This window comes from Cyrtonyx montezumae, unplaced genomic scaffold (genome assembly GCF_038088225.1).
Source record: "Cyrtonyx montezumae isolate F1298 unplaced genomic scaffold, pur_monq_1.0 scaffold_3, whole genome shotgun sequence".
NCBI classification, from domain to species: Eukaryota; Metazoa; Chordata; class Aves; order Galliformes; family Odontophoridae; genus Cyrtonyx; species Cyrtonyx montezumae.
Window position 1 is genome coordinate 1,713,387 of NW_027072034.1, and position 26,833 is coordinate 1,740,219.

The 26,833-nt window shown below is 44.4% G+C and overlaps 3 protein-coding genes across 4 annotated transcripts in view; 1 reads left to right on the forward strand and 2 right to left on the reverse strand.

Annotated features, from left to right (window-relative positions):
* The first annotated feature begins 44 nt into the window (after positions 1-44).
* ERICH6B (glutamate rich 6B) lies at positions 45-20,025 on the forward strand. The gene is given in 10 exon segments (XM_065743662.1): positions 45-408; positions 2,019-2,077; positions 13,916-14,034; positions 14,505-14,569; positions 15,146-15,329; positions 17,286-17,329; positions 17,332-17,431; positions 17,686-17,822; positions 18,883-19,140; positions 19,841-20,025. Coding segments are annotated over 10 exon segments (1,515 nt in total).
* The window catches only part of GTF2F2 (general transcription factor IIF subunit 2), a 162,798-nt gene continuing 137,062 nt past the window's right edge, over positions 1,098-26,833 (reverse strand). Inside the window, exon 9 of the mRNA XM_065743961.1 lies at positions 1,098-1,109. The gene's annotated coding sequence lies outside the window, so the exon portion shown is untranslated. The remainder of the gene's footprint in view (positions 1,110-26,833) is intronic.
* Positions 21,812-26,833, reverse strand: part of COG3 (component of oligomeric golgi complex 3) — a 28,106-nt gene continuing 23,084 nt past the window's right edge. Inside the window, exons 20-23 of one of the 2 annotated variants that reach the window (XM_065743927.1) lie at positions 26,525-26,600; positions 24,684-24,811; positions 23,753-23,851; positions 21,812-22,871 (exon numbers count right to left, since the gene is read on the reverse strand). In XM_065743927.1, the coding sequence (XP_065599999.1) occupies positions 22,842-22,871; positions 23,753-23,851; positions 24,684-24,811; positions 26,525-26,600 (333 nt within the window). In that variant the 3' untranslated portion in view covers positions 21,812-22,841. Of the gene's footprint in view, positions 22,872-23,714; positions 23,852-24,683; positions 24,812-26,524; positions 26,601-26,833 lie in introns of both variants that reach the window. The other variant, XM_065743928.1, reaches the window with a different exon arrangement.

Sequence of the window (26,833 nt, forward strand, 5' to 3'; positions counted from 1 at the left end):
TTGCCTGTTGCTGAAGAGCCTCATCTCCTTAATGCATTGCAGATATGTCTAATGGACACAAGCTGTCAGGACCTGGCAGTAACCAGTTCCCACCAAAAATATTTTCCCCTGGGACCGTTCCATCAGATTCCAGCTCTGCTCTCACAGAGGAAAATGTGAAAAAGCTGGAAGAGAAGTACACAACTTCTAAGGAAGCCTTCAATAAGAAAAGAATGCAGGATTATATCAAGCAGAGTAATCTTGCCCTCTCTTGCAATGAGAAAACTGTGAAAACCAGCACAGAGCTTGTATGGAATGAAGATCCTGGAGGAGCCACCTCATCCTTTCCAGGAAAACAGAGGGAAAACAGCAAAGAAGATTGCCAGAAAACCTATGCAGTAATTTCAAGGAAAGCTAAGTTATTAACAGGTAACATTAACAGCAATCTGTTAGAGGGAAGGCAGCTATCCTTGATCTTCCCCTAGTTTCCCTTATGGTTAATCCATGAAAAAAGAAAAAAAAATTAAATTACAAGGAAATATCTATGACTGTGTGCAGGTCAGAGTCTCAACTGTCTCCAGGGAGAAGCACCATGGGGAACAACTACTGCCTTACTTAGAGCAAGGCTGGTTTTCTGCAATAATGACTGTGGAAACTTGCCCTTATCTTAAGAAATCTTAATGGAGGAAAGACTACCCTTTTTCCTTATTTCTTATTTAAGCATGGTATGATCGTGCAGTCCACCTGCTGGTGGGACAGCCCCCACCTAGGCCAGAATTGCACAGTTGGCATGAAAGAGTCAGGATAGTTCACAATGTAAACACTTACTGATTTCCTAGAGAACCTGAACATCATTCCTTCTCAGGTGTTGGCCAAAAGAAGTGTTTTCTGCTTATTTTTGCTTTTTTTTTTTTTTTCCAATGCAAATTTCCCTGCACCAAACAATGAGAACAACTGACTGTTTGCACACATAAGGTTTATTTCTTTTGAAGGGATTTCCACATTAAAACCAAATGTTCTTAGCAGGTGTACACGTGAACAGCACCCTTGAAGAGCAACCTGCCCCTGAAGAGGCATGGATTGAAGCAGCAGCCACAAATGGCACAAGTGAGAGAAGATGGATATGGAAACTTCTTGCAAGGCTGTTGCGGGGAACTGCTGGTTGGATTGCCACTACTTTTAAACTCACAATTTAAAATTCAGATGAAATACGAGGTTTCTCTCAGACTCTTTTGGTAGAGGGTAGAGTATTTAGATATGTTCAGATTTACCGAGGAAAATCAAATGGAATTGGAAATGCCTCAGTGGAGGACATAGACTGAATAGTCAATATATCTTCAAGTATTCACACAGTGCAGTGGTTTGTGAGGATTTGCTGGTCTTTCTAAATCCTTTTTCATTGTTTTTTGTCTTTCACAAGAGTGGCTTGTAATCTGAGTGACATATCTTCATTTTGATGCTTTTTCTGGCTCCCCGTTTCAGTCATGTCTCTCTTTTTCCACACCCCTTATTCCTCCCCACTGCACTGCACTGCACCAACACATCTGTGTCCATATCCTTTCCCCTGACCTTCACATGCACACAGGTCTTCTTCTCTCCCACCACCTTCTGCAAATGCCTGCCCCAAATCTCTCCCTATTGCCTCCCTGATTTTTTTGGAAATATCACTTCTTGGCATTTTGGCACTACATCTAGTTGCTTGCAAGATGAAACCTGCAGGGAAGGCAAAGTGAATTAACTTGTAACTCTTGTCTCTTCCTCTACAAAGTCTGCCCTCAGTTGCCAGCCACTTTTTAAGGCTCAATTTTTGGGAGCTTTCTCTTGGCTTGCCTGCAATTTATTATACCATTAAAAGCAATGGGGAAAAAATGTTCCTCGTTAAGTTGGGGAGGTTTTATCTGAAATACAAAATAATGAAATGGCCAGAAATCTCAAGGCAAAAAAGAGAAAGAAAAAAAGAAAGAAAGAAAGAAAAACCCTGCTGTTCAATACAAAAAGAATATTTCTTCTTAAAATAAACCTTTTTCTCTCCTCTCCAGCACAGGCAATAAACTCTCCATCAGCTCATCCCACTGGCTCTAAGCCAAAGGAATCCAACTAAGGACAATAATCGGTAGCATTTTTCTGCATCACACAGCTGGGTGAGGCTGTATTTATGCTGTACGTGGGCTGACAGCAGGAACACCAAACAGGAAATTTATGGGGTGCCTGCATCGCCCACAGCCTGACAGTCACTGCTTTGCCTTTCCTCTTAATAATCTGTGACATCCAGGCCAGCAGTGGTTGTTGGGCCCCTCAGTGTTTGGGGATATTCAGAGGGACACTGGTGGCCTCTGTAGAGTTTTCGTTAATGTTATCAGTGAACTAAGTGTCATCAGTCCTGATGTGTTTGTTCTCTGTCCTCACACTCACTCCTCACTGTCCTCACCTTAAAAAGGGCTGTTTAGCTCTTTTCCTAAATGACATTACAACATGTGCTTGGCAGCAAGGGAATATAGAAACAAGGAGTCATAGAATCATTAAGGCTGGAAAAAAACACTAAGATAACCCAGTCCAGCCACCATGCCCACTCACCACATCCCTCAGTGCCACATCTACATGGTTCTTGAATACCTCCAGGGTCAATGACTCCACCACCTCCCTGGGCAGCCTGTGCCAGTGCATCACCACTCTTTCTGAGAAGAAATGTTTCCTAATACCCAACCTGAACCTCCCCTGGTGCAACTTAAGACCATCACATCTCATCCTAAATATATAAAATAAATATAATTATCTAAGGGAAGGCCTGTTGTGTTGCAGCATAAGCACACAGTAAGGCGCTGTCCTTTTAGAGTTATAAACTCACTGTTGCAATATGAAAAGGAATTAGTTCAAGGGTTTCCAAGGTGGCCTTCTTTCTCAAGCATGAAAGAAGGAAGTGATGGCATTTCAGAGAGGAGAGAGATGGAGTTACCAGAACATTGTTGTTCCTCAAAACCTCCTGAGGTTTTCACCCACAGGCACTGTGCCCAAAAGCCTTTAAAATTCATAGGTCACTAATGAGCAAGCAGTGATGTGTAACAGCATCCTTGAATTACCAGCACAGACAAATAAATTATCAAAACCTCTTCCCTCCTTCCCTGAATCAGATCAAGTTGATCCCCAACCACAGTTTGTTCAGCAAAAAAAAAACACTTTATAATTTTCCTATGCTTTTTCCATTTGCTGGGGCCACAGGCGTCTCTGAATTTCTCCCCATGCTGCACAAGCACCTTGATTGCTGTGCATCATAGGCTCAGGATGATTTTCTGCTTTGATAAACAGCTTTAGGAAAAAAAAAAAGAGTGGTAGGGTTGCTGGAAAGCATATGCTGTGATGAGGGAGACGTCCTGCTTCCCACCCCCAAGGTGAGTCCAACACAGCCCCGTGTTGTATGATGAATTGTGTCAGCCTGATGCCAGCTGTAGAACCATGCAGGACGAGATGGAGCACAGCAAGGCTTTTGGTCTTGGTGTTACCTGCTCAAAATGGTGCTACCAAGTGTTCACCTAAGCCCCAGAGCACCCTTCCCCTGCCATCATCCTGCCTGGTGTCACCTCTTTGCAGTGACAGCAGCAGGAGGCGTGACATGCAAGATGAGATGATCCAGACAGAGGATGGCGGGTTCATGTAATGCAGACCTGCCCAGTGTCCCAAATACTCAGAGTTGTGGGTTTGTTTTGGAGAGTGGCTTTCTGGAATCAGTTTACTTTAAATAAATTAAAAAAATGTTATTCATAAGTGTGTTTTGTTCAGGGCATTCTGATTCAGTTGAGGCACTTCGACAGTGACAAATGCCTCTCATTACCGATATCTTAAGTTCTGTTCCCTTCCTGTCATTACGGCACAAAAAGCCTCGTGGCATTTTTTGTTAGATCCAGCTTTGTTTGGTTCTCTTCATTATTAGGAGTTTCACATACCACTGAGAGCTCAGGGTGAAGCAGGGCCACACTCAGCACAGCAGCTGATGGGCACCAGCAGGAGTGAGTGCTTTGAGCCTGCACAGCCCCTTCCACTCTGCCAAAGCACAGAGAAAAGCTGTGAGACAAGGAAATCCCCACAAGGGGATGGTACTGATTCTATTTAAGGTCTGAGCCTGTCAGGTTTGTCCTCTATCCCCACCACCATTTGTGGTGACTAGGAGCTGAGCAATGCCACCACCTGCTGATGTAGGAAGATGCCCAGGATGCTCAGCTTTATAGAATCAGAATCATTTGAGTTAAAAGGGACCCTTAAAGGCCATCTAGTCCAAATTCCCCACAATGAACAGGAACGCTTCTGGCTAGATCAGGTTGCTCAGAGCACCATCCATCCTGACCTTCTCCAGCCCATGCCTTGGCTTTACTAACAGGTGTTCCTCACCCAGCATTGGGGATTATTCTACTTTTCTTCACAGGCCTCCTCAGACTGATGAACCTGCTCTTTGCACCAACAGTGGGAGTAAGGTGAGCTTCCCTTGAAACTGAAGCTGAATGGTGGTTGCCATTGCAGGCTGCCAGAAGCTGTTCCTATCCTCCCTGCCCCTTGCAGCCAGAGGTTGTCCCCCTCATGATTGCCACCAGCCTGATGGCCTCTGCACAGTTGCCTGAGGCCAGCATCTCCTTTTTGTCACATGAAACACCTCCATCTCAGCCACCCAGGCCCTCAAGGATGTTCAGGAGCTGATGTCCAGGGGAACACCAAACCCCTGAATGTTTTAGGTGCTCCTGGTCTACGTGCAGGTCTGTGAGAGTAGCACTGCACTGTCACCAGGCTGTCTCAGCCACAAGGGCTTGCTAAATGCTGAGCCTGCAAAACAAAAGGCATTCACGTCTTGGTTACAGCCTTCTGCCAAGAGATAGGCAGGTTGTGCTTCAATGCAGATGTCTCAGAGAAAAAAACGTGCAGTGCATTAGAGATCTGTGACTCAGAATAATTATCCTCGTTTCTCATAGTTTATTAATAATTTAAACCCAATCTCAGTGTTATTGATCTATCATTGAATCGGAGATTTATTTCAGATCTGTAGTCACAGAAGCAGTAAATTTAATCCCCCTTCCCCTCCCACCCTTCCACCCACTAAACTCACTTTATAACTAAAACATGATGTTTAGGCTGTTTCAGTAATAGGAGAGGAGAAGAATAGCTCTGAGGCTGTCTGTGGCAGAAGAAGCCCACAGAAGATGTAGGTTCTTGTTTTAAACCTTTTTCAGACTGAACTTCAGCCTGCATGCAGTGTCAGAGATGCTGAAGGACCACAGACGGCAGCAAGGGCTGCTTGCTGGCATGTGCATCCCAATTTAATCTTGCTTAAACTGGTGAAAACCTGAAGCAGCTGCCTCAGTGTCCCAGGGGGGCCATGACCATAAAATCAATTTAAGTGCATGGAGAATCAAGCCTAGAAAACCATCATGTGGAGGCTCCTACAGCAGTGCTCACTTGGCTCTAACATGTGTCTTGTACATTCACTCCAATGAGCAGACAGACCTGTCCTTTTAAAGGAAGCCAGGAATAGACAACAGCATGTTCTATGGGTATTAAATACCCAGAATGGTGATTTCTGTAGGCAAATGAAATTCATTGTTATTAGACCAATTGTAGTTCACAGGTGGGGTGGCAAATGTGGTTTTGGCTGCAACAGCTCTTTCTCAGGTCCAAAAGAAAGCAGAAAACATGTCCAAATACTTATCTGACCCTTTTTATCTATATTAATGGATTAAATTAAAAATATCATCACTCTCTGCCAGTACAACTCGCTGCTGTCCTTGAGCCCTGCAACCACAGCAAGTGGGGCTCTCAGTTGTGGTGGGGGTTCCTGTAGCAATGGAAATGAAGAAATCATATAAGACAGGGGTGATGCGAGCTGTGATGTGGTGGGAGCAGTGCTGGGTGTTGTGGGGCTGCTGGGAGAGGTGGGAATTCAGGGATACCCTGCTTGGCACTGGGATTCCTCCTGTCCTGATGGGACATCAGCAGACAGAGCTCCCAGAGCCCTGGCTTCCCTGCATTGAACCTTTGGCTTCTGCAAGGCCCCACAGACTTGATTTTCCAGATTTCAGCTGAAGACATTAATTCCTGTTAATGGGGTGTTTCCCATACTGAGCAATTGCTCAGTAGAGAAACTAAGCATTACTTCAGGGCATGGTTCACTCAAAATGTGAGATTTAATTTATTCAAGTCTCATTACACCCAGCAAGGTGAGTAAAGGTGTTGTCCACACCTTTTGTAAGTGACCAACTAGTTGTGTCTCTGTCTCATTCTTCCTTTGGTTGCATCCTCCCAGGGCCTCCTCACTTTGTTTTCAGAAAATCACAGAATCATTAAGGTTGGAAAAGACTACTGGATCATCTAGTCCAACTGTCCCCACCATGCCCACTCACCACGTCCCTCAGTGCCACATACATATGGTTCTTGAACACCTCCAGGGATGGTGGCTGCCCCACCTCCCTGAGCGGCCTGTGTCAGTGTTTCACGATTGTTCTTGAGAAGAAATTTTTCTTAAAACCCAACCTTTGACACTTCCCTCCCAAGCAGTGTCTTCAGCAAAGGAATATGCAGGCCACGCTCATGGCCAGGGGATGGCATGGTGCAGAGACGAGCAATGACAGCTAGCAAGCTGATCTTTGCATTTTTTCCTATGGAGGTTACAATGACACCGTATCTTCACAAACCAGGAATTTCTGCTCTTCCTTCCAGATGTGGTGATGCTCTCTGGGGACATGGAGATTTTCTCGGAAGCAGAAGTGAGTAAGGGGTCAGCTGAAAGCAAAGAAGAGCCAGGAGAATAAGAGGAAGAGGAAATCAGCCCAACAGAGCAGTGTGATCAAGGTACAGTGTGAATTTTTGCTTAATCACAACAGTCATGAGATGGGCCTGAGTTTTTGAGATTCCACTATTGATGGGCTTATGAAAATCTCAGCTAACAGAAAATTGTTTTGCCCATGAAGATGGCCAATCTATTTGAAGACTACTTTTTGCCATCATGGGTGACTTTGTTTTGACATGCTCCTGCCAAGCAGAGTATTCAGTCTTATTCCTTGTTGCTCATTGAATGTTTGGTGGTAAAGAGTAACAGAAAATACAGTCCCTCTTTTCTTCTTCTATCTGAGCACCTGCAGTCCTCAGGGGCCATGAAGGAAGGACCTGGGACAGCAACAGCCTTCCTTTCTGTTTGGATAAAAGCACTTGCACTGCAAAGGAGAAGGGAAAGGGCAGAAAGAGGAGAATCTTGCTTCTTTTATTATTTACTTTTTTATTTTGAGGCATTTTGTTATTTTATTTTGTTGGGTTTATTTTCTTTTCACAACAGTCCCACTGGCTTTGCTACACATCTCTGCAGTCACTGGGTAAAGCGTGACTGCCTGGAGCAGGGACATTCTCCCTGTGAGGTCTGCTCCAGAATCCAGGGCCAAGCAAACCACAGGGCATGAAGGCAGAATTGCTGCCTGGACTCCTCACCTTCCCCACCCCAAACTCTCCATCTCCTATCAGCAGGGTGCAGCAGCTTGAAATCTGCAGGAGGATGCCTGGAAGACTTCCCCCACCCCACAGCTCATCCCTCCATCTCTACTTTTGCTTGTCAGGCATTTATATAAATAGGATTAACATCTGCAGTTACACTTAGCTAGGTTGCAAATTATGCAGGCTATCAAGGCTTGTGCTTCAGGGCATACAGTGATTATCATCGGAGGGGCAAAAATGAGTTTTTCCAATAACAGAATATTGCATGATTGACTGGGGACATTACAGGGCAGGGAGGATTAGCCTTTGCCATCAGTATCAGTTATGTGTCATTACTGCATCAAAGCACCAGGCGTAGCTGAGCCGCTTCCATCCAGGCAGCGCTGCAGGTGGCTGGGTCTGGAGGAGTGGAGTTGGTTGTTAAACACGCAGCAGATTTCTACGCTTGCTGTGAAATGTGCCTCCAGCGAGCTGCATCCCCTGCTTTTGCTGCCCACCTCCTGCACCACATGCTGTGCACCTTTGGCTCACGAGAGGAGCCCATCCTCCTTCCCTTGTCCTCCCATGGCTGAATTCAGCCCTCCCTGCTGCTGCTGCTATAGGATCCAGCCATCCGACCCCCCAGCACACCACCCTCTTTTTCCCATACCCCAAGTGATCATAGAATCACAGAATAGAATCATAGAATCATTAGGGTTGGCAAAGACCACTAATATCATCACCTTGTCTAACTACCAACCCATCCCCACCATGCCCACTAACCATGTCCCTCAGTGCCACATCTACACAGTGTTTTAAACACTGTTCTATGCCTTCATGTTTCAGACATGGGCTCTTGGGGCTCTGCATCGCCACTCTGTGGCTTTGCAGTCACAGAAATGGCCGTGTCCTACCTAAACCTGGAGAATCTGTTGGTATTTCCCAGATCTGATGTGACCAAAAGAAATCTGAGGATCTGCTGGAACAGGAAGCCTGGGAGCACTGGGATGTTGGGGCACCTGACTGCTTGTGCTCCATCTGCTTGTAGCAGATAAACCCATTCAGGCTGGCTCCTGTTGAGGTGACGTGGGGTCAGACATTGCTGTGTGCAAAAGGCAGTGAGACTGGCCATGGGGAATGCTTCTCAGGAGTGTTCCTGATGACTGGGAGGGAACACTTCCAATGTAGGGTCCACTGACCCCACCCTTACAGCTCTTATAAGGGTTGTGAGAGGAAACATGCTCCTCATTAATTCTCTGCTATGTATGAACAGTTTTGCCCACTCCACTTGCAGACCATCACATTTCCTTTGTCTTGGCAGAAAATGATTGCCTCATTTGAATGGAAGAGCTAGGTTTGACAGAAAATCCAAAATAAGAAACATAATTAGCAGTGAAACTTTTAATTCCCCATTTCTAAGTGTATTAGTGCTTATTTATTGAACCAGCTTGACATTTAGGCAGTTCCTTTTAATGCTAATAGTGTTGATTACCAGGTTGAATCCCACTGCTTTGAGGAAACTGCTGCTCAGCTTTCCAAGCTGCCAAGTTCCCCCTGCACAGAAACACTTGGTTTTTGTCACAAGAAATACGTATTATTTGGCACAACAACATTAAAATAAGGGAATCAAGGGAGTTAGGGACCTGAGCCAGCAAGGGAAGCCCAGGCACAAGGTGTGGGGTTCCAGGGTGCCCAGCTTTTATTTATTCATTTTATTTTTATAACAATACATAAATAATTAATATTTGTAACGTGAACATATATAAACGTATGATGCACATAAATCAGTCAATAAATATTATTTAGGTTTTAGCCTTTCCATGGCTAAGTAAGCTCTCTAGTGTCAATGGGATGGGGCCAGCCCATCAAGGAGAAGTGAGGGAAAAGAGGTAGCTATAACAAGGGAGGAAGAGGAGGGGGAGGAAGAGGAGTTTTCTCCTCCCACCCTCTTGCAGATTGCACTCCTCATTCTGGACTCTACCTTCACCCTTGTACAGAGCCAAACACAGCAAGGACTCCTACCTACTGAAAATCTAGGGATCAAGAAATATTGTTGTTATTTGTTTTTTTTTCCCCATAACACTTGCTATCGGTCTATTTTCTTCAGTGTGTGTAATGAAGCTTTTTGTACTGCCTCTCCTGAAGATCAATTGAACAGACAGGTGCCTGATTGCCCTCCTGTTCCAATGTATAACATAATTACCCCTTCAGAGCTGCTGCAAAATAGTGCAGGTGTCAATATGAATAGAATTCAGCCTTAAATTTGCTTTAGATTAGGTTTTATAGGTGAAAATGGCATTCATATAATAGATATTCAGAAAATAAGCCTCATCTCCACATTACTGAATGAGCAATGTCAACATGAGGATGTTCGGGCAATGCAGCCACCTCCAGAAGTAGGGCAGGCTGCTAAATGCTGAGAGTGACAAGCCAGCCTGACTTGACAAGCTTTGCCAATGGCTAACTGAGTGCAAGGAGATTACTATGGTCTGGGAAGCAGAGATACTTGAGCTCAGTAATTTCCCCCGGGGCACGATTACCTTGTAATAGCCACCATCCCTCTTTCTCATTTCTAGCTGGAGACAAGGTGCAACGTGAGGCTCAGAGCTTGTATCCATCAGCTAGGAAAGGGGTAAGGCATGAGTTTTAAGGCAGTGTTGGAAAAGTGCAAAAGAGCAGGAGAGTAGAGGTGGTTCTTTCATTGAGGTGCTGAGCCCTGCTGTGAACTGTAGAATTATAGTATCATCAGTGTTGGAAAAGAGTTTTAAGATCATCCAGTCCAACCATCAGCCCATCCCCACCTTGCCCACTGACCATGTCCCACATCCACACAATTCTTGAACACCTCCAGGGACGATGACTCTACCACCTCCCTTGGCATTCTGTGCCAGAAAATATATATTGTGCCACTGGAACATGCTGATGTTTTCATTTTCTAGTTTACTATAGCAAAATCTGAGTGAATCAAATCTGGACATTCAAGCCATTATTTATTTGCTTTTTGATCTACCATCATTTGTAACTATGGATGACTAACAGAAGAGCAGGTGATCTCTTTGGATGCCTGGGTTCTACTGATGGTCACAGAAGCTCTCCTTCATTTTCCAAGAGCAGACAACTCCTGGGGAGTAATCCCCCAGGAGGAGGTTTGTGCTCAGAAGCAGTTGGCCTACAGAGGCTTTCACCTTGGGAGCTTAAGAAACAGGGGATGCAGCTGATATTGAGTTTTGGTGGTGGTGGTTTTAAGCCAAAAATCATGTCTGGTTGTACCAGGGAAGGTTCAGGATGGATATTAGGAAAAAATTCTTCCTCAAAGAGTGGGGTTGCACTGGAACAGGCTGCCCAGGGAGATGGTGGAATCACTGCCCCTGGAGGTGTTCAAGAACTGTGGAGATATAATTCTAAGGCATATAGTTTAGTGGGCAAAAATAGTGGTAGGTGGATGTTAGGCTAGATGATCTTAGAGGTTCTTTCCAACCTTCTATGAATCTATTGTTTGTTCAGTCTGGAAAAGCACTGAGCTGACATACCTCTGCGATGCAGGAGGCTGCATCTCAAACAAGGACAGGTAGCAGCAGATGGCAGGTCAGAGTATACTTAAGCTAATATTCCCTAGTGGGAGAAATGGCCATATGAATACAAGGATGACTGCAGAGGGTGAGCTCAGGACTGTTGCTGGCTCAGCATCCTGCCCTGTGCAAAAGCCAACAGATGTTCAGGAAGAAATATAGTATAATATAGACAACACTTGCTCATGCTTCCCACAGTACTCTCATTCTCTGGTTGTACAGGACTCACAAGCTTCTTGAACTGTAGGGATCGTCTCTGCAGCTAATAGCTCTTGATGGGTTCCTCTCCCCTCTACCAGTTTACAACCTATTGAACCAATGGAAATGTTAAACACGCATCCCACCTCATGTCGAGGAGGACTGCAATGGAAAAATCTCTTGTTTATTTTGAACACACCACTTGACAGCTTTGTTTGGTGATCCTTCTTTACTTCTGAAGAGCTCTGAACGATGTGAACTGCTGTTCTCCAGTCGCACCACTCTTCCCAATACAAAACTTGGTCACATTCTTTCCTTCGGTCATTTTTCTTCTGAGATAAAAAGTCTTAATCTATTCAATCATTTCCCAAATGGAGGCCCTTTTATGCCTTTGATCATCTTCAATTGCCTTTCTATGTAGCTTTTCTATTTCTTCTATATCATATTTGAGATTGGTGAATCAGGGCTGCACAATAGTATTCAGGAGATGGGAGCCCATGGATTTATACAGCAGCATAATGACTTCCTCTGTTTTTCTCTCTACCCCTAATAATTCCTAGCATTCTGTTTTCTTTTTTGATTGCTACTGAGCACTGAGCTGACATTTGCATAGAGCTATCTATTATAACCTGAAGATTTCATTCCCAAGTGGAAATAGCCACCTTGGAGCCCATTATTTTATATGTAAAGCTAGGATTGTCTTTTCCCATGCGCATCACTTTACATTTATCTACATCAGATTTCATCTGTGATTTTTATTACCCTTTTATTCAGTGCCACAAGGATCTTTCTGTGACTCTTCACAGTCATCTCGCTGACTCAGACACCCAGAATATCACCAGCAACATTCTTCTCTCTCTACTCACCTCTATTTTGATATTAGTTTTGAATGCTTTGAAAACATGGGGCAGTGTTTATGTCAGCAGAGCAGCCTCCTCCCTCTTGGAGATGTGAAGTGACAGGTCCCAAGGAGGGGGAAGCAATGCAGTTCTCCCAAGTTGTTTGGATGTCATGAAGAATCATATGGTGCTTCTGGACACAGATGGTGGTGTGGCTAACTGGCACCTCTCCCCACTACACAAACAGATGTAAGGGTGATGCTGCTTGCTGGGATGTGTGTTCTTCCCTCCTCCAGACTGTATGGGACCATCAGGAGACCAGGGGGTGACCCTTTTTCCTCTTGAAGCCAGGTCCCGGCACAAATAGGAATACAAACATCCTTGGGCCTGGGGAGAGGAGACAGGACCATAGAACGGGTTGTGTTGGAAAGGACACTAAAAACCTCTCAGCACCAACCCCAATACCCTGGGCAGAGCAGTCTCAGCAGCTCAGGCTGCCCAGGGCTCCATTGAACCTGCCCTTGAGCACCTCCAGCAATGGGGTACCCACTGTTTCTCTGAGCTACAGAAGCAATGGTTAGCAAAGGCTTCCTTTGGGAAAACTGCTGCACAGAAATGTGTGAGCTGCTAATGGATGCCAGATAAATAACAGCTTCCTTGCAAAAAGCTGTGCGTGAGCCTGCTGAGTCTCACAGAAGTCCAAGTCTGGAGTCAGAAGAGGAGTCATTGTCCAGCAGAGAAAAGCAAAAGGACAATGGGATGGCAGCTGACCCCTGCACAGCTCAGGTGAGGCCCAGCGGCAGGGCAGCACAAAGAACCATGAGTTACTGTGACATGCTCTTTTTGGTGGGCTTTTATTCTCAGGAGAAGAGCCCACCAGGGAGGGGTGCCAGGGTCCTCTGGGTTAACAATGAGAGGCACTTCTTTCTCAACTTGGTTGGGGGCAAGAGGGTGGAGTGATGCCGCTGCTGTTTATAGGTAAAAGAGTCAGGCTAAGCATAACTCAAAAGGACAGAGGCTCCCCAACATGAGATTTAGGCTTGACCATCCAAAAACCAGGACGTATCTGACAAGAAAAGAACAAATGGCAGTGATTGGGACCCAAAGTTCTATTTTGGGCTGTGCTAAGACACGCATGGTGCAAAAACAGATGGGTGCCTTTCATTGGTGCTGATGCCACCACAGTGGGTGCTGTTAGTCAGCCCACCTGACTACTGGATCACAGTGGGCTGAGAGACAAGGAATAGCCGTGCAGAAAGCAATCTGGGCTGAGATGCAGTGTGCTTATGTGACATCTCTGCTTGGAGTAGAAAGCATTAGGACAACTACTGTAAATACAACAGAGAGGGAAAGGCCTTTAAAGGCACTCTTAAGTCACTTTCAAGCAACTACCACAATAGAGAAGTGCTGTGTGCAAATATTTCCATCATAAAAGCTTTGCAAACACTTTTTTTTTCCTTTCTAAACCACAAACATCCTCCTCTTCCCTTGAAGTTCCCTAAAAAACCTGAGCAAGTCTTGTTTCTTTTTAAATGTATTCTCTCAAGGTTTTTCTTAAAGGAGAGACAGGACTTGCTTTTTAAGACTCATTTGAGCTTTATTTTGCTCTTTCCTTTTTTTCCCCTCCCCATTCTCAGTGATTTACAGGACATTAAAAGAAGGTCAAATCAAGTTGTTCCCATTTCCATGTGAAAATCAATCAGTATTTTCCACTGAACACTGAATAAGTAAGCATAGATAATAAAATACAGGCTGTTTCCTGAATATGTCTTTAAATAAGGGCTGGCGTTACACGTGGGTTTCATTGCTTGTATGGAAACAGCCTAGATTTAAGCCTATTTCTTACTTTTTAAAACAAATGAAGCTGATATTTTATTTCCTATGTCTTCTGAGGGATCTACTGCAACTGAAGAGTCACCAAGGTTTACCTTCTGTGGTGCTCCTGAAAAAAGAGTCCCAACAGCAGCAGAACTGAAGGAAAAAACACTAGAAAACGGGAGTCTACTCATACAGTGTTGGAATGCTGCAATATAAGCAGGTTTTTCTTGGCAAAATGGAGTGAGTAACCACCTTGAGGCATGGAAGAAGAGTGGGCTGAAGGTGGAGAGAGATGGAGGGTGAAGAGAAACCTGGTCTGCCCAGAAGCCACATCACTCCTGATGTGTGCTGCACCCCACAGCTCTTTTGCTGCAGGAGCTATAAGAATGTATTCAATGCTGCCATCCAAGACCAGATGGGTGAAGATAAAGCAGAGGATGAGACAGACTCTGCTCCCCACACTGATGATTTATAAGCTGAGTTGCAAAGGGGCATCAAGAAGAAGGAGTTGCAACAGTAAGGAGCTCAGACAAACCTCAGACACTGGTAGGAAGAGGGAGGCCCACCTCCTTTTGCTCTGGTCCAAGGGAGTTCACTGTTAGAAACCTGCTTGTGGCATCACACCACTACCTGATCTTACTGTCAATCTCTGTTTTTTTCTCAGGTTAGGTAGGGTAGGCTTTAAGAACTCCAGGGAAATCCTTCAGCTGTATTTGAAATCTGTTTCCCGTGAGTACCTTGAATTGCCTGTGGTCACTGGGCTCAATTTGGAGCCAGAGGTACACAGTTAACTCTAGGGCACTTGGAGAAGAAGCAGAGACTGTAGCCTTCTACATATTAAAAGGTGCCAAAATCCTAAGTAGGAGTGGCTGGGGCATTCATAGTTAATCAAAACACAGGTCTGCAAAACTCCCTGCCCATGAGGCCTGTCATCTACATGCTGTATGTCCTCTGGTTGAGAGGAGTAGGGAATAGCACAGAAGAAATTTGCTGGTTCATGTTTAGCCCACACTTTGCTATAAGCAATTCTCAGCTGGACATTTTATTATTTTGAGCAAGGAGATCCTTTACATTACTTAGGAAAATCATCCTACATTGTCACAGAGACAATCCCATCTTACTCAGGCTATACCTTCCCACTTGTGTTTTCATCTTTGTGTTTGAGGAGAAACAAAAACTCCTCAATTCCTCCCTCCATTCCCTCTCCATTTCAAATTAGCCAAGACAGAAAGCTTGGAGAAACAGAGCTACATCACATTTTCCTCAACGCCAATCTACTAAATGTTATTTATTTATTTTTCCCAGGGAACAGAGTCTCTTTCAGACTTTCAAAACCCAGCAACTACACCATCAGACCAAAGACTAACCCCTTCACAAAGCACCAACCAAAATTGTCACCTCCAGAAGACCTACTTGAGATGGACAGAGATTTTGTTGCAGAGCACCTACAGGTGGGTATAGAGTTGGAGCTCTTCATGTTGCTTTTCAGGTGGGGATTATAAAGTACTTCTCCAGCCAAGCATATTTAGATATCACTATGTGATACGGAAAAGATCCCAATTCAGAAAAACCATCAAATAACATAACTTGGAAGGGACTTATGAGGATCATCACGTCCATCCCCTGGCTTTACCTAGAACCTTTCCAAAATCAGAGCATATGTCCAAAAGCATTGTCCAAACACTTCTTGAACCCTGGCAGTCACAAAGCTACACCCACTGCCCTGTGCAGCCTATTCCATGCCCACCATCCTCTGGTGCAGACCCTGTCCCTAATCCCCGTCTGCCCCTGCCCTGACACAGTTCTGCTCCCTCAGGCCCTGTACAGTGCTTGCCAGTGAGCACACTACATTGATGGGACCTATATGCTTGTGCTGTTGGGAGATGAACCTAATTAGGTGTTTGTGGGTGGGGTGCAAAACTGAATCAGGCATCCCCAGGGCTTTACTGGGATAATGTCCACATGCAAATGTTTTACTTACTGAGCGTGCTGTGCAGCTTGAAGTCTGAATGCCACCATCTGCACCCCAGCTATAAACCTCAGGCCTCGCTCTTCCTAGAGCCATACCATCCATCCCCTCTTACTCTGCAAACCAGGGTGCCCTTCCCAAACTGGCAGGTGGGAATGGATCTGGGCTCCACAGCTAGGAATGCTCTTGGACCCAGGCCAAGTCTGAGGCCAGCAGTTTGATAGTAAAAAGCTTTACACGGTCCAGGAAGCATTTAGTTCATCAGAAGGGGCATCACTGCTGAGTCCAGCAAGCAGTGGGACAGGAGGGCTCACATGGCAGCTCTCTCTGGGAAGTCAGGCTGAATATGACCAAAAGAAAGATGATTAAGTATCAAGGAGCTGGTTTTTGGGAGAGTGGCAAAAGCATTTTTCAGAGACTCTGTCCCACCCCCAAGTTCAACCCCCCTCTTCTCTCCTCTGCTTCTCCTCCCCTCCCCAAACTGAGGCATTCCTGCAGTTTCTGCAGGCATATCAGAAAACCACCTGTGATTTATCACACAATCAGTGATTTTGTTGGCTTTTTTATTTTCAGCATAGAAGTGCATTATATTGCTCTCTCCTCCTGAAATATAGGGGCAGCAAATCCTCCTGCCTAGGACTGCCTGTCTTTTTAGCCTCATAAAAAGCCTGAAAAATGAAAGCAGGTGCAAGATTGCCAGTTTGTTGCTTTTCTGTTCCCCTCCATCCCTTACAACTAAGCAGTAATCCTTAGCTGGTTTGCAGAGCCAAAGCGTGCACCTTTGGGTTATTAATGAGTGCTGCAGCTGAAATGAGTTCCTTCTAGGCTACCAAATGGGAACTGCCAAGGAGCAGTCCCTCAAATCCCAGTGCAAGACAAAATCTGAACAAGGCCTCTTTCTGCACCTGGCAATCAGCTGCTGCTTTGAATGATGATGTTAAAAGGGAGCAGCAAACTCACCCCGCTTCTCCTTCTCAACCAAAACAAGCTGCTCACCATCTTTCCAGGCTCATTCTTTCTATTAGAAAGCACCAAACCCAGCTCCCTTGCAATGCTTGGAGCTAAGCCCTCAGCAAAAGCATGTTTTTGTTTCACTTGTCAGGATGCTGCTGGGTAAATTACTTGTGTGTCTAATAGAAAGAGGGCTCCTGGCAAATTATATCATCAGAGAGTGGCTAATGACATAAAATAAAAAGAGCTGAGCTTTGCACATAAAATGCAAAAACATAGAGGAGTGAAGGATGGGTTTTCCTGAGTTATTTTAAAGAGTTTAATTAAAAAAATAAGCAAACAAACAACTGAAGGCCAGGTGGAAAGCACAGTGTGTGATGGTTTGGGATTGTCACAGGCACAGGGAGAGGAAGGCAGGGTGTGGAGCACCCACATCCTGCGCAGCCCCGCAATGCTCCCCAGCACCCAGCTGCCGTCCCTTCCATGGCTTTCCAATGGGCTTGTCTTTCCTTAACCACCTCTCAGCTACCCATCAGGCAACACAGCCATCCTGATTGCATTCACTGAGGAAGCACCTATGTCATCCTGGAGGACCACAGGCACCCAGGAATTCGGGCAGCCTTTGGGAACCGTGGCCATGGGGTCAGCTTCCATCCCAGTGTACACTCCAGGTACGAGCAAGCCTGGTGGGCTGCACTGCCTTGACAATGGCTCAGCCCAGAGGTGAGCATGTGTCTTCTTTCCTGGCTTCTCATGTAGCTCTGGGAGGCCATGCTAGGAAATCACAGTTATCATTCGTATGCAAAGGGAACATTGCAATACCTAAAGCTATTGAGCTTGATATCAGCGTTGCTTTTGGTTTGTTTTCATTTCCAGTGAGTGCTCTTCACTGTAAAGAATGACTTAGATGACCGATTTCTTGCAGCCTTATTGATAATGTGAGGCCACCAAAGGATTTCAGTGATAGCTGCTGGTGTCTGAGCCATCACGTTCTAGTCCCTTGGCAGCCCCACTGCCAGTTTCCAAAGTTTCTCTCTACAAAGCTGGAAACTACAGGAATCAGTAAATCCCAGCTCAATTTCACAAGTCCTCCCTGCGCTGAGACTAATGAATGGCTGTATTAAATGTCTAACCAGCTATTACAAATCATTCTGAATAGCTTCTCTAATAACACGTCCATTAGAGTACTGCAGCCCCGCCGTTTGCCTGAAGACACGTCAGCCTCTCATCCATCACACAGCAGCCAGGCTTCACAGCTCAGCACTGACCCCAAAGCATCACCCACCCCTTGGCAGAGCCATGTCCCCTCAGGGGCACACATGGCCCTATATGCCACAGCTGGGGGGCTCCAGCTCACAGTCACCTCCTAGGGCTGTCACAAAACAGGGAGTATTGGTTTGGGTCTGAATGCTGTAAATACGGGCTGTTTTCCCCCCACTCAGCACATCCCTCTCTCCTTTGTTCTTCAGCAGGGCCATTTCCCATGCCCTGCCAAACATACAGGCAGGCATAGCCAGGGGGAGGGCACTTACTTTTAGTATAAATGTTGCTAGAGCAATAGAAATGAGAATGCCCAGTAACTCTGAGAAGATATAGAAGTACAACAGGAAGATGAGCAACCCATGCTTCACCTTGATATTTCCCTTGCCTTTCAAAGGCTCGCTAGTCACCCTGGGGCAGTTTCTGTAGCAGGCTTGTTCTGTAGGACAAGCATTATGAGAACACTATCACCCATCATTAACTCTTGTAATGAGTTTTGTCCAAGCACAGAAGATAGTAGTTGAGAGTGTAAAGGCAAAGAGACCAACGCAAACAAGCAGACATTACAAAAGGAAGGAAAAATGCTCACCCATCTCCAAGGATCTAGACTCACAGGGAAAGAACTCTAAAGAAGAGATTTCCAACAAGGAATCCTTCCTCAGTGGCAGTCAGCCCTTAAATGAGGTCTAAGAGGGGTTAAGCCAGACTCCACCCCTTCTGGTCACACAGGTGAATTGCCTTCACCTGTGCTCCCAGGGCTGAAGTCTTTTCTTCAGGTGATCAATCATCAGTTCAGGCTGTGACTCAGCAGTCCCCATGCAGGGAGGAGGAAGCTGTTGTCTCTGAATTTACCCAACGTCAGTCCCCAGGACCATCCTGGGCCCTTCCACTGGGATCTGCTCTGACCAAGCAGGGTCGAGGCAGAAGCATTGGAATTGGCATGACCTCAGCCATCATTTCCTCAGCCCTCCTTTCCAGCCCATCACCATGAAACTGAACAGCCACCTCACCCTTAAAATTGCAGCTCAGGATAAAATTCACCTATGGTTCGTGAGCCACAACAACTGCATTCACTTTAACTTGGGGGGTCGGCTCAAGGTGAGCGCTTGCTGTGCTGGATGTGCCCAGCCAGGCCCTTGGAGAGCAGCAGCAGCCCACCTGAGATACACCACATCCTGCCGTGGTGCTGGCCACAGATTTCAGGTGGAAAAGTCATCATTTCATTCCAAAGCAAATTTCCTGCCTGTGTGAATCTTAATGAAATTCCATTTCGGGGAAGCATTTAGATAAGATTGAAACGCTGCCACTGAAGGGCGAGAACAGCACATCTCACAAATTCATTTTGCAACACTATTTCTTTTCAAAACATTTATATTAAATGTCAATACAAACACAATGCTCCTGATTTTATCTTAACAGCATTTCACTTAACATGAAACAAGCGGCAGGGGACAAGAACAGAAATCCTACGGTATTCGTTGCCACTTGGGTTTCCCACCTCTAACCCTTCTCTGGGGGTAGAAATGCTGCTTTGTCAGGGCTTTCAGTGTCAGTGACAGTGCCAGCCTGCAGCTGTGCAGCCCCATCTCCCAGTCCCCACCTCCCCGTGGAGTTTAGCCCCTCAGTCCCCTGAGCATATGCTGGACAGAGGACCATCTCCCAAGGGAAGTCACAGGGTTCCAAGGTTGTGTGGAGGGCAAGGGCAGCCCAGGACAAGGGTGAGAATGAAAGCTGAGCTACAAGAGATGCTCTTCTTACAGCCCCCCTTCAGTGTTAATGTTCTTTTCTTTACACAGGCTCTCTTCACAGTTGAGACACAGCGAGAAGTCACCAACTAAAAGGATTAGGAAGTGAAGAGGAGCACTTCCTTCAATCCAAAAAGACTCAGCTCAGGAGCCTGCTCTCCAAAATAGAGTCAGTTTTGCAACAGTTGGGGCAATCTCAGCCCCAACGATATCACTCTTTGTGTTTCATCACCAGCTGTCTGCGTGAAAGACTGAAATGAAGGCATCACGATGTGCAGCAGTTATTGTCAGCACTTCAGATCAACTCTTCCTTTGGCAAGGCGGTAACAGCCAGCCACTCTGCAGTAACAAGAAAGCTCCTTCTTCCAAGCTCACAATGCCTGTCTTCCTGTACAACGAGTCTTTGTAACACCAAGCCAGTTGAAAACTTTGCCAACACCAAACAGGAATTTTGAGGAAAGGAATATTGGTTTTGCTTGGGAAATACCCAGCCCGGTATAGGCTGTGCTGTGGGTATCACTGCTGTACAAAAGAGTGAATATGTGGCCAGCTATTTGGCCTTCACTGCACCTCCCAGATTCAATCCAAAGGGCCAAACCTCTTTAGGAGGCTCCAAGCATTCAGGCAGCAAAGGTCACGTACCGCTGCCTGCTCCAGTCAGACAGATGAATTCCTCAAGCAAGCAGCATTTTTCCTTAGATGGGTTCATTCAAATGACACTGTCAAAACCAGAGAGCAGAAGGATGCTTCACGCTGACATTTCAGGGAACAAACCACATGCCTCTGGATGATACCAAGGGCCAGAGAAACACTATGTGGTAGATAAGCCTGTGAGCAACCACGTAACACAACAGTCACCAAATAAAACACCGTATTTGTGCTTCCTGCCACCACCTCCAAGTTTACTCTTAGTACAGGCCAGCTAGTGTTCCTGTGATAGTTGTGCTTTCCTCCCCCTAATAAAATTGCAAACAAAGAGACCGTTCAGTCACACAAGACCATTTGTCAGTAAAGAAAATACAAATTTACTTTATTATAACCATAATGAGGGAATCACTTCAACAGTTAGCTGTATGTTCAGCACTCAGGTCTACGTCCGTGCCTAACCAAGCCAGTTCTCTTGCTGCTAGAAAGGAACACTTCGTAGCAACGCACTTGTGACAGACAAGCCTCAGGATACAGAATAAAGCTTTACTCTTTGACCAAAATAGGAGGCAACATTTTTATTTAAAAAAATTAAAAACAGCAAGTTTCTAGTCAGATAATATAAAGAATCTTAAGTTAATCTTTTGAAAGTATTTACACTATTTGTAAACGTAAATATCTGAAACTGTACAAGTTTAAACAAATGTTCATTTAGCAAACAGGCTGTATAAACTGATAGCTCTCCTAATCTTCCAACCAGCTGTCCTAGAGCTGTCTGGGTAAAAGACCCCAAACGCAAGAGTGACTACTGCAAAGGTTTACCCTTCACAACCTCTCTGTACAACGCATCAAGTCATCCACGGCTCTGTACAGCGACCATGCAATCCTTCTGTAAAACTTTATAAAAAAACAAATGTACATATATTACAATGCACTGGACATTATTTTACAGCCTGCAATTCTACATAAGTAAAAAGAAAGGGCAAGTTTTCGTCCTCGTTAATTCCTTTAGTTGATTTTAATGGTCACGTCAGCTCCTATGAGTACCCTTTACGTACCTCAGCACCACTCCTCATGGTAAATTGCACCACTTTGGTCTCCAGCCTTGTGATTTCTTACAGCAAAAATATCAAATCAAAACCACCACCACTGATGTGCACAGAAGTGTCTGCGTAATTAAAACTTCTGAAGATTTTACAAATAAGTTAAAAATCTGCCACACGCTTCACCAAATGTTTCCTCTGCACTGCTGCACAATAAAGACTCACACACTGAGATACTCTGAAGCTGCTCTTAGTGTTGCATTCAGTTAATGACAGTGGTTTGCAACCAGCTTTCCCAAATATAATTTGGGATAAGAATGGGATAAATATAATAATGGGAAAGCTGGTTGTGTGATCAGTGTGTACTGACCAAAGTGCACTGTTCACTAGTGACCGAGTACTTAGCCCCTGCTCACAACAGGGATGTGACAGTGCTTGGACATTCACCCCTGGCATCCCCTTTACAGCCCCACTAGCACTCACTCCAGCACACAGAGGCTGTACAAGCTCCAGGCCCAGTGTCCACCGTGAACAATGCAACACTGCTGTTTAATCTCAGTAAGGCAAAGAACACACTGCTCATCTAAAACCCCAAGTACCTGAGAGTCTCAATGCTAGGCTTTGTTGTAAAGCATCTGAAATCACGCAGTCCCCTCAGAACCAACAGAGATCATATTGCACAGTTTTCCATTGCAAATCCCAAGCATCTGAGATTCTTCACACGGAGTAAGGCTAGAGCATGAGCCTTCAGGTCAGACCTCGTGGCTCCCAGTCACAAGAATACAAGTAGAACAGCACACCCAGTGTTACAAGAAGTGCTTCAGATGTGGAAAATAGTTTTCCCAACTAAGAGCCTCTGAACTATGTTTGAGCACAGAGTGGATTACCAGGATCCTCACGGGTGTTAAAATTGGAGCATGCCTGCTTAAGTCAAATGGTCATAGCAGCACGCCATCTCCAAGCCTTGCAAAATACCTACTGCTGCTCCCAACTGATAACTGCACTTCATTTCCAGTACCTTTGAAAGTGCTGCTTTTCACATTATTCATCAACTGACAGTATGAAAGCTTTTTACATCAAAAAACAGGACTCCAAATTTGAGAATACCTGGAGAAGGCAGTTAACTGAGCATCCATAAGAGTAATCAGCAAAGGGTTTGTTTTGTGTTCCTTCTCCCCCCTTCTCATGCCAGCAAATAGGAAGACCTTTAACAAATCAATAAAACTGATTTTTAACACTTTCCTAAAAAGGGGTTGAGCAGCCTGGAGGGTCTTAATGCAGACTGGACTGCACGGGGTGGGGATCCTTCATTTACTTCAAGCAAATGTCTTCACATCCCCTCCACTGCTTGTCATTCAGCTGAGGATTATTTTAAGCAGCCTCACTGGCTACTTGGATATTGACAGAAGTAAGTTCACCTGAAAGACAAAGTGAAAGGCTACATTAGGCAGAACGGCTACGTCAGTGATGTTTTCACCTCTGAATAGATACACAGTGTTGGAAGAAGCCAACTCCTCTAGGATAACCCCAGTTCCTTCCAATGCACCACTTCCACTCCGTGCTCCAAGATAGTTAACACGCACCCCTGCGGCCACATTCACTGCAGGCAAACTCCTCTAGCACATAAGCTTGATTATCTGTTTAATGATTGGCAGCCTGCAATAATTAAGATTCCATCCACATTCCCTGGGTCATTAAGGTCAAAGAGAGATTGTTAAAAACTGACTTGGTTTGTGTCAGAGCATCCTAAAGCAGAGAATTCTCAACCCCAATCATTGCTGAGACTAAAGAGCTTATTATGCATGGTTACATTTCCATAGAAATCTGCACATTTCCCCAGTGCAATTTACTTCAAATGAACCCTTGTAATTCTTTACTCCACCTTCCAAATGTTAAAGCTGCTGCTTGTTGCATTTATCAAAAGCAAGACTACCTCTGCATGTGCAGGTTTTTTTTAAAGCTGATTCACAAGCTGCAGTATCTCTCTGAAAAGACAATGCCCAAAAATGCCACAATGTTGTAGAACCCAATCTTTAACGACATCAATCACCACCTTCCATTTACAGAAAAACCCTATTGGATATTCATAGAAAAACAACCAAAAAAGAAACTTTTAATTGAGAGCTGACAGTTCAGATAAAGCTCTGAGTTTAATCACATGGAATTAAAGAGGATTTAAAGGAAAAAAAAGAAAAGTTCTGAATGCTAAAAAGTACGAAAAATGAAAAGTTAATGTTTGAAAAAGACACATGAAAGAGCACCTGATAAAACTGAGAGCTTCAATATATTCAATACAGACCTGTTCCATTGCAGGACAAGCTATAATCTGGAGATCCTCATTACTATACTCTTCCTTTAACAAAGCGTGGAGTTTCTGGAACATTTGCTGGATGTTATTCTTTTCAAGGAAAGAATAAAAATAAAATTAAAAACACAAAAACAAAAAATAAACCACAGAACCCACCCACAAAACTCATCTCAAATATTAACCACAATAAGCATGATGTATGTGGAATAGCTAACAAAGCAACCAGGCAGAGAGAAGTGGCAGAACTTCAACACATTTCTTTTAAAACAAGACAAACAGCCATAAGGAACTCAGGCTGCTTTGACACAGAAATTTCAGCTAACACATGCTAAGCTGAAACATCAAATCCTACAGACTTCACGTGAAAGCCTAAAACTCAAGACTGGCTCCTCCTGATGGGTTTATATTAGGTCTGCCATTGAATCTGCACCATTCTCTCTGCCTCCAGTGCCCATGCACAACTGACCAAGCTCAGACCAAGTGTCGGAATGAACAGAACCCAGTGATTGCAATTACTACGCTCAATAATACTTGTGCTTGACATTTGTAACATGTTTACTGGCTGGACTGCTAGCCTAGAAAAACTTATGCAGACATAGAAGGGAGTATGTGTGTATATGCACATGCATAAATTGTCCACCTCTGTTGGTGCTGAGATGTTACATTCATTTTCAGAGTGGGGAACTCCTTTTGTTGATGTTAGTGAAGCTGTGAAAGTTGTGAGATCAGTGTTGACAACAGTGTATAGAATACATATATATATATATATAGTCTACCTATATAGAGATATTATACAGTTAAGAATGTATAATATTATAATGCATAATATAACCTTGCACAAAAAAATGCAAGGTTAGTCTTAACTAAAGGAAAGCCCAGCACCTACAGAAAAGCATGCTGACGTCTGTGTAGCACTACTCACCCTAACAGGCTTAAACAAAATGAACTCTGTATCTTTATTGGACAAGTACAGTGACATGCTTCGTAACGTTGATTGCAGCTTTGTTTTTATTGTCTTGTAGGTGGAAGAGACCATATCGTTGATCTTTGCTGAAAGTAAAAGCAAACATACTTAATGAAGTGCATTGGCATTCTGCTAGTTAAAATCTACATTCCTGAATGTCATCTCTCCTTCACTGGGGTTGACTCTAACCACAGGGAGGACTGAAAGGGAAAGACTGGGGTGAGTGGGCAGCACAGCTTCTCTCCATCATGTGCACTCAATGTGACAGACGTGCTGGTCTCTCAGGACCTACTCAAGACATCAGCCCCACTTCCTCTGAAGAAGTAGTATCCAATCCACTTGTGCCAGCCACCACATCCTCCTGAGTTTCCTTAAGTCGCAGCCTTCCATAGATTCATAGATACATTAGGTTGGAAAGGACCACAAGATCATCTAGTCCAACCATCCTCCTATCACCATCCCTACCCACTAAGCTACTAAATCAAATCCCTTAGCACCTCATCTAAACACTTCCGACTACAGGAAAGTAACAAAGTTCTACAGGCTCCCACCCATGCAGAAATCTGCCCTAAGAAAGAACCTACAGGGGAATAAATTGGGCTAAAGAGAACAGCACATCATAAATACTCCTTACTGCCCATCTGCCATACTCTGCACAAGGAAAGGCTGCAGAGACATCTGAATTTTAAATCAACCACACAGGAATCCACTCAGACAAGGCCTTCTTAATTGCTAGATATCTTAATGGTTAAAGAATAGAGGAAAAATACATGTTGGAGCTCTAAATTCACAAAGTTAATATACAAATGTTTCAAGTTGTGTTTTTTTTCCTCTATTTCTACAGTATCTGAATTTTCTCCTGCTTACTCCTGTTTCCTAAACAAATGACTCAAAGAAACAACAGAAGATCTGCTTAGATCTGCTGCCTCTGTACACGATTATCTCCAGACAAATATTAAAAATATTCCTGAAGAAGCAGGAAATAATAAGCAGAAGATCAGGTTAGCCCTTGAGAGCTTCTGACCCATGAAGCAGCAATGACTTTTGAATAAATGTGGTTGCATTTGCATTTTAAGAACATGATGCAACAGAAGGTTCCAAAGTATGAACTGGAACAAAAGTTTTCTCAGCATCATTTAGGAGTACAACACTGTAATGTGAACAGCAAAGCAAAACCCACTACTCCAAATGTTCCTACAAAGCAATCACGGAGAGGTTCTGAAAATGAAGAAGTTATCAAAGGTACAGACAATCAAAGCTTCAATACAGACTCACTTTCCATCCACAAAAGCAATAGCTTCATCTCAGTGTGACCAAGTATTCCCTTAAGCACACTCTGCACTCGTTTGTGGAAATGCCGTTTTCATGCAAGAGCAGTCACAGCTTGAGAAACACTCAGTTCACTCATCCTGTGCTTCAATTAAATGCATATTCAGAAGCTCGTCAGATTTTAATACAGAAGTATCTTATGGCATGTAAACTGGCAAACAGGTAAGAATATAAGTCAAGATTTTCAAGAAAAAGGTTGAGAGCACTTAGAATGTTTCCAAATCAGTCAGTTTCACAGACCGAATTCATCTGATCAACTTTCCCAATTGCTGCGTGTTAGAAGTCACACACATGACACACTGAAACACACTAGCCCCAGCTTATATTGCTCTACCAAAAACACTGAATGGAAATGGTCTTTCCCTCCACTTGATGAGTTTTCAATGGAAGTCTCAAACAAGTAAATGAACACGGCTTTGTTAGCCTACAGCAATCTCAGAAGTAATATAAATGTAAAAGAATGCAAATACCTGGTTGTGCCCAAGGCTGCTGAGAAAGGCTGTATTTGGGACCTCCTTGAGTAGCCATTGCTTTTAAAGCAGCCACCTAAAACAATTACAATCAACAAAATGATGCTTGTTTCTTTAGGTTGAAATCACAACAAAGTGACTGAGTGACGACTGCACAAGTCTCCTAGGTACTGCGTTTCACTGAACCCCTCTGCGTGCACTGACTCAACAATACACAGGGGAAGCAGCCTGACAGAAATGAAATCACAGTCCTTTCATGAACATAAAAATCAGAACAGGATTAAATTTACAAAGATGCATCAGCACCTA